General features: G+C 34.6%; 1 protein-coding gene across 1 annotated transcript; it reads left to right on the top strand.

Moving 5' to 3' along the window:
* Nucleotides 1-1805: 1805 nt before the first annotated feature.
* Nucleotides 1806-7792, top strand: LOC129321110 (uncharacterized). Its single transcript, XM_054966843.1, has 14 exons — nt 1806-1966; nt 2136-2228; nt 2446-2512; nt 2892-3002; nt 3124-3319; nt 3623-3708; nt 3823-4018; nt 4306-4417; nt 5108-5235; nt 5408-5614; nt 5775-5884; nt 6538-6667; nt 7013-7159; nt 7378-7792. Exons 2-14 carry the CDS (start codon nt 2141-2143, stop codon nt 7597-7599), a joined length of 1800 nt encoding a protein of 599 aa, XP_054822818.1. The 5' UTR covers nt 1806-1966; nt 2136-2140; the 3' UTR covers nt 7600-7792.
* Nucleotides 7793-8394: the final 602 nt, after the last annotated feature.

Raw genomic sequence — 8394 nt, forward strand, 5'->3', positions numbered from 1 at the left:
CAACCAAAAGAACAAGATGAGGGTTTAGAGTTTTTGTTCAACCATGGGAGTAAAAAGTGAAGGAAGTTTAAGTTTAGAAATTAGGATCCCATGTGCATTTTGTGCATGCTATAATGAAAAAAAAAAGACATCGTCTTGCAAGGTTGGAGAAGAGAAAAAAATATAAGGGAACTGCGTGGATCATGTAAACAATGATCATCCCAATTCAATCCGATTTACATTCAATTCAAGTAGTTTGAGGCCTGTCCCCTCCTACTCTTCTATATATTGTTTTTTGACTTATTGCCTAGCCAGTTCTCGATTAAATTGGCCAATTAGTCAGTCCAATCCCATCTTGATAATATACCTGCTAACATTGTTTGATTTGCCATTCTTGTTTGTTTTTGTGTGTCAAAAAAATTTAGCTTCATTTTATGTTTTTCGACATTGTAGATGGACCAAAAGTTCAAATTGGTTTTCCCACAAGCCAAGACTAGCATTATTATTTTTTTGAAATGCATAATCTCTATCTGTAAATTCATGCATTTGACGGGAAAATTGTGAATTTTCTCATGTGCTGCTAGCCATAAATGACTCGAATCCTGTTTTTTTTAGGCCATAAAAGGCTGGAAAGTCCTTCGACTATACTCTATTTTTCAATCATATTTCACTTAAAAGGAGTAAGGAAACTTGATCTTTTTTTTTTCTAAGAGTTATTGGTATTTTTTTTCCTTGCAATTCACAAATAACATGTTCTTGTTGACAAGTTGGTTTTTTTTTTAAAACTATATCATAATAGAAATTGACAATGCAGACATAAATAACCATATTAAGCGTTTTCCTTGACTGATTATTAAAGATATTAATTACTATAAATAAAGTATATGTTTGTATAATATAAAAGAAGATAAATTACGCCCATATCTAATATCTAACCGTGCTTTAAATAAAATCACCTGCAATAATAAGATATATGTGAACAAAAAAAAAAAGCAAATACATTGTTGATAATTTATAAATAGGGCTACTAGTTGTAGATGACCAGATACTATACTTATTTTTTTTTTTTGGGTCTGGGTAGTCTTATACTAGAGACAAATTTATTCAAGGTATATTAAAACAGAGGGAAGAATAACCTGCAAGTTCTTATAGTTTTCATCAACTTTGAATTAAGCCCATATAGTTTAGTTTGCTTTATTCAGGTTCTTATAATCCAATCAATTGAATAAATTAATTCTTAGAAATTAAATTTAGTAAGGAATAATTAACTTTTCAAAAACAAAAGCACTCTTCAAATTTATTGAAAAATTGATTTAATACTTTTAGCCCAAAAAAATTGATTTAATACAATATTTATATTTTCATTAATTTTTTATAAAAATTATATCTATAATTTTTTCATAAAATATTACATATTTATATAAATTTTGATTTAAAAAAATTATGTAATTAATTATAAAGTTTTATAATTTTTAATAAAAATATAAAAATTTTGAATTTCATTTTTTAAAAGAAAAAAATTAAATATTTTAATTCTAATGGATTAATATATTTCATTGATTAAAATATAAGGGCCTGATTTGGCTAAAAAATCATAAGTCCTGATTAAAATAAAGTAAGTTATAAAAATTTAATTTAAAATTAAAAAACATTAAAAGAACATACAAATTAACTTTCCTTTAAAATGAATCAGATTAGCCCAATTTGTACTGTGACTTGTGTTGGCAAAAATTGAAAAGCCCAATTTGCAGGGAAGAAGTGCCCGAGAATGGACCCCAAAAAAACAAAAAAAGCAAAAAAACAAAAAAACAAAACAAAACAAAAAACGCACCCAGGTTCGTGTAACTGGGGGCTGGTGTTCGGTGGCCGTCATCTTCAATTCGTTTTCCGCGACGAACTTCAGCAAATAATCGATAGATTAATCGTTAGCAGCTGCCTCGTCAGGCCTACAACATCCATCACCACGCGTCGCCTCTTATTGGATTAGGTTCGTCTCTAGTCCTTTCCTCTCATATCTTAGTTCCGAGATCTATCTATAGAGGATATTTGGTTGCCGAGAAGATGATGTGTTAATTTTAATCTCTCACCAACCAAAACGCATTTTGGCGGCTTCCTAATTTTCATCTACTGTGATTGCATTGTTTGAAATTACGAAGACTTGATGGGCAAGGAGAGCGAAGTTTCGTCTATGGAAGTCGACCATTCAAAATCGAATTCTGATCAGATCGTTCCCAAATTCTCTATAAACGGTTTGCCTTTTGAAATTTATCTTCTCCTTCACTACATGTACTCCTTCATTAATACAATCCTCTTTGAATCGGCTCCACCCTGTGCGCAGCTGAGTGTTCGTTAATTTTCAAAATCATCAATGTTTTTATCTCGACATTGTCTGGCGAATAAATTTCTAAGCATTAGCTCATGACGAGACTCTGGTCACTCAGTTTGATTCTTTATTTTGTCTTCCAGTATTGCAGCTCTTAAAATCCGCGCAAATGCAGCATGGCTTGCGGCACGGAGATTACACTCGTTATAGGTGCGCATTTTTTTTTAATCATTGTTGATATGATTTCAATTAGGAATTTGTTTATCCGTGTTTAGATGTGCTTTCGTCCCGGAGAATAACACAGGAGAGACACCTTACTGAACTACAATGTGCTACTTCTACCACCATATTGCCACACGCCAGTTTTGCTTTTACTCTCCTCCTGTATTAATTTACGCTTTATAACTTTGTGTACCTTACTGAGCCACGGTGAACTTTGAGTCTTACAGTACAGCATTTGTTTGACGTAGATGGGAAATGATTTTATGGTCTAACTAATCATTGCGACTTATAGAATCAAGCAATTGCTTTATATTAGGACCTATCAATAGATTGCTAATGGATGGAATTATCATCTTCAATACTGTAGGAGATATTGCACAGCTCGTTTGAGGAGGTTATATAAATCTTTGAAGTTTACACATGGTCGTGGCAAATACGCAAAAAGAACCATTACTGAATCTACTGTTACTGAAGTAAGGTATGCTTAACTGTATCTTTCCGTTTTGATATAAATTCTGCTACTCTTTCGGTTTTTCTGTTTTGATATCATGTTTTTTGGATGGATGCTTAATTGTGCTAGTTATTTCGTTTCAATTCAGGTTTCTTCATATAGTTCTCTATTCAGCAGAGAGAGCTTGGAGTCATGCCATGGAGAAAAGACAACTTCCAGATGGTCCAAATGCACGGCAACGGATTTACTTGATTGGCAGGTTGCGGAAAGCAGTGAAATGGGCAGCTTTGTTTTCACAACTTTGCACAGCCAAGGCAGATTCTAGAACATCTTTGGAAGCTGAGGTGCGTCTTTTAGTCACTGTTTCAGTAAATTTATCTGGTGACTTTTTGGTTTTCTAATTTATGCATTTCATGGGGTTATGGTTTATACGCTAAAGTACTTTATTTTGCTTTTTGTCGTTTGTTTCTTTTTATTTTTTCTTACATTGCTTTCCTGTCCACATTTGCTGAGCAGATCAATTTAGCATTTCAAATGTTTTCCTTCTTCATTTCAATTCAGCCACTTGCTATTTTTTCCCCTAATTCATTGATTAAGAGTGAAATGCCATCACTTTTCTGTCCTCCCCCCCCCCCGGGGAATTGTAGGCTTATGCATCCTATATGAAGGGGAGCTTATTGTTTGAACAAGATCAGAATTGGGATGTGGCTTTAATGCACTTCAAAAGTGCAAGGTAGATCCTCAACTCTTATTATTCGGTTTGTGTGCCCTCACATGCTATATTTTTGGATTCTTTTTCCTCTTTGTTTTGTTTGTCTGGGTTTTTAACCATCTCTTTATTTTATAGGGCTGTATATGAAGAATTAGGGAAATATGGAGATTTGGATAATCAAATTTTATGCCGTGAACGAGTTGAGGAATTAGAACCTAGTATCAGATACTGTCTTCACAAAATTGGCCAGTCAAATCTACAAGCTTCCGAGCTTTTACATATTGGTGATATGGAAGGTCCTGCCCTAGACCTTTTCAAAGCTAAATTAGAGGTTGGTCTTGATGATTTTTTAATCAATGATTTAAGTTTGGTACTATGCTTGATTTTTGCAAAGCAGCATATTCATACATTTTTTTCGTGTACTTGTGCTATTAGTTTGGATACATTTCTTTGTTTCCTTAACTATTAGTGGTTTCATGTATGGTTCTAATTCAATGTATTCTACAATTTTCATGAGAGTTTTAATTGAAGCTCATTAGCTCTTTGTTGGAAAGATAATAAGTGTAATTCATACAACTTCTATTTTGAAAATACAAAATTAAATTGTGGTCATTCCAGGCTGTTATGGCAGAGGCAAGATCTCAACAAGCTGCTTCCATGACAGAGTTTCATTGGCTTGGTCATAGATTTCCAATATCAAATGCGAAAACAAGGGTTGCCATTTTAAAAGGTTGGTAGTTTTTCTCTCTCCCATAACTCAGAAGGGTGCTGAATTGAAAATTAGCCCAGTTTATAGTCATCCTTCTCAAGTGTGAATTCAGCTAGTTGGTCTCACTAATTTGAATGTCATTTGCTAGTCCAATTTTGATCCCCTCCTCTCTTTGTTTACTTTTTCCTGGAGTATGCTGTAGTTGAGTTATTGCAGTGCAGTCCAAATGGCATGTAACGTGACATTTTTACCTTGTGTGGATGGCGATTTGCATATTCTCGACTATTTTTCAGTCATGTAAAATAAATGCTGATAATGTTGGTTTGAAGAACTTTTTTGGTATGTTTTCTACTGTTTGATTCATATATTTGAGTTTGATTGTGACAGATGTGCAGGAAGCAGCTCATTTATTCTTTATTGTAAAATAATCGGGCCAGTGAAAGTGTATTCGTGCTCCATGAATTTTGTTACTTCATTGTAAAATACAGACATTCCATTGACGTCCTTAATGCTCCCTGTGGTGCTCTTCTTTGAAAATTTTACATAGCTCATCTGTTCATGAATCGTGAAACAATTATGCTTTATATATATATATATATAATTATGTGTGTGATATCATTAACATTTGATAATTTCCTTTTAATTTTTTTCTTTGGTTTAGCTTAGTTTAAACTGTCTTAAGCAATGTCTATATTTGACTTATTTTCTCAGCTCTGGAGATGGAGAAAGATTTACATGGTCCCTCTGCGGATTCAATCCCAGCAGATAAAAGGCTTGCTACTTTTGACAAAATATTTTCAGCATATCATGAAGCCAGAGGCTATATTCGGGCTGACCTGGTAATGGAACACTTGTATGTTCAATTATAACTATGTTGAATCCAGCACAGGTGGGGGTGGGGATTTGACCAAAGGATTTCTAGTTATGCCCTTTCGTATAATTTATGTCCTTTTGTTTTATTTCCATGTCATGTAATTTATTATCAATTTTTATGTATTTTGCATGTTTTAGGCCACTGCAGGAAGTGCAGAAAGCGTGAAAGATGAATTATATGGTCTTGATAAGGCTGTCAGTGCTGTCTTAGGGGAAAGAACTATTGAGCGCAACCTCTTGTTGGTTAAGGTTGCAAAAAGTAAACTCTCTAGGCGCCGTGATGAAAAAAATGAGAAAGTCACGAAACCTGAAGAGCTTGTTCGCTTGTATGATTTATTGCTGCAGGTTGACATCAATGTTGTTTTTCTATTTTTGTCCTTATGTTGAATCATTGCTCTCTCTCTCTCTCTCTCTCAATTTAAAGACCCTCCAGCCTGTTGTGTGCTTTAAATGTTACATATCTCGTATTGATTGACAAGGGTTGTATTAACCATGTATGTGGCAGAATACTGCTGATCTTTCTGATTTAGTCAGTTCTGGAAGGGATAAAAAACCAGAAGAATTGAGCTTTGCAGAAGAGTGTGCAAGCAAAACCTTGGCTTTTCGAGCAGAAAGGTTAGCTTCCTTGAACCGTTTACTTTTTGCACTTGTCAAATTATCCTGTTTTAGTTGATTGCTTTTCTATTTGTGTATATCCTTCAGTTGCTCGCCCCCATTTTATAAAGGTGTTTCTTAGTACTACTTACTAGCAACTTTATCAAGTTCCCTTTCTAATTTTGTTGTAAACTAATTAGAAATAAGAGATTCTTTCCTTATTTTATTTGGCAACTTATTATTCACATTAATATGAATCGTACTTATTACTGTTCCTTCCTAGAGCTTTGCTGTTCTTCTGTTGAATACCCTTTGATAGGGATATATCTTCTTAATGCTTCTAGAACTGCCTCAATATTTCAAATGCCATGGAGAAATTCCACCACTTATGTAAATTAGCATTATTATTTTTTCCTCCTATTATGTATTTATGAGCACAACTGAGTCTAGAATGGAAGTTATGCGTTTTGTTTTTGTTTTGGCTGTTTAAGGCTAACTGTTTCGGTTTAATTTGGTCTTTATTAAAATTTATCATGCAGTTTTATATTCTTCCATCCCCAGCCAAATTTTCATCTGGCTCTTAAGAAGCAATTATATTTTCTATCACTGGTTGTTAAGCTTAGAGGGATCTTGCCACCTGATCTAAATTGAGGTGTCTCCAACTGAATGTGCAGGTGTTTTTATGTGGCAAAGTCATACAGCATGGCCGGAAAAAGGGCTGAAGCATATGCTTTGTATTGTCGTGCTTGTGATTTGGCAGAGGATGCCCTAGGAAAACTTAAAATGTTAGATATCAACAATCAGGTAAAATTAATCATTTTTTAGGATCCGTCTGCTGCTCGCCTTCTTTGGCTCACTATGTTGTGGTCTGCCTGATCACCTTTACAGCACAGAGGACTTGGTTTTTCAAGTGGCAAATTCTGTTGATGTTTTTCATTTCTATGCAAAGTTGGTTTGGATTCAGACTATGCTGATGTTTGGAGAAACTTGTGATGATAAACTGTTGAGTTTTTTAATTGTTGTCTTGTTGTCATATTTAAATTTTGTACAACGTATTTTCTAAAAAAAAGAAATATTTACAAGATGTAGTTGTGAAGTGCTGTGATTTGATTGTTTTCTTATGTTCTCTCTTCACCATTTGTACTACAGATTATGATGAAGGATTTGGAGGGCTTGTGCAATGAATGCAGATCTAACAGTTGCATAGAGCATGCCATGGGGATCATTGAGGAGAAGAGAGCTCCAGATAATCTATCTGAAAGGATATCCAACATCTCTTTGACCGGAGATAAGCAGGTAGTATTTAGCATTCATTGATTCCCTCGTTGCAAGTTCCTCTACTTCTCTTATTATTGATCCTTCGTTTGTCTAGTTCTAGTGGAAACATAATTCAGTTGCCACAAACTGCTTACCTTTCACTACCCGAAATTCACTTGCTACACTTCAGGAGACATACCACTGTTTGCATGAACCTTGATTTATATATCCTTATGACACGTCATTGCCTGTTTCAGCTGGAAAAGTTCCTCACAGAGAAACTTGATGTCTATGAGTCGGCCGTGGGTGATCCTAATGTAAAAAGTGCTCCCCGCATTGTAGCTTTCCCCCCGGCTTTCACTGCAATTCCGCGCAATCCTATTGTGCTGGACCTAGCGTTTGATTTGATAGACTTCCCAGCCATCGAAAATAGGATGAAGAAGGATAGAAAAGGTTTCATCAGTAGAATCTTTGGATGAGTATCCGAGAGTTTCTTTGATGGTTAGATTTAAAATTCTTGACAACTAATTTGTCGGTTACCCTTGTTTTATTAATTGTTAAGAATTTTGAGATGTTGGTATGAAAATTTTGGTCAAATCTATGGATAATTTGGGCCTGATGATTGTATTATCGCTGTTTCATTAAAATACTATATTGGATTATAATCTGCAAGGTCGGGTTTCTCCATGATCACAAGAGTTTACATATATCCAAATGTTAAAAATCCTGCATGAAAGTATGGTGAAAGAATCTTGTACAATATCTGGAGCCAATACAGCTCCTGGAACATGGTGCTTGATGGATTCCATTAAGGGGTCAAGATTATGGTAATGATGTCTAACATTCGAACAGTACCTGAGGGAAAATACCAGATCAATGATGCGGTAAAATACTCATCATTTGATGGACCGACACTGGCAGTGACTAGTAGGCATACGTTGTTAAAGCTTAGCGTCATGATTTTTTACAACGGCTCACTTGGCGCCACTAACCCCCATTTTCTGATAGAAATATAGAATTAGCTCATGCTAGAGTCTATACTTTGTTTTAGGATGTAGAATAATGTCAACTTACTCATCAATATTAATATAAACTTTTAATAAAAGCAAATTATATTATTCACAAGCAACGAAGATTTTGTCACTTATGTTTACGTTTAATTTAGGATATAACAATCATCGAAAGATGTGCTGATTAGTGGATCATCGTACTGAGTCACACTACTTGAAGTAATCTAGCGGAAACTCCTTTTAAGACCCCACCCACCCTGATAA

The sequence above is a fragment of the Prosopis cineraria genome, unplaced genomic scaffold, assembly GCF_029017545.1.
Source record: "Prosopis cineraria cultivar Desert tree isolate PC_DT_omini unplaced genomic scaffold, ASM2901754v1 PC9, whole genome shotgun sequence".
Taxonomy (NCBI): domain Eukaryota; kingdom Viridiplantae; phylum Streptophyta; class Magnoliopsida; order Fabales; family Fabaceae; genus Prosopis; species Prosopis cineraria.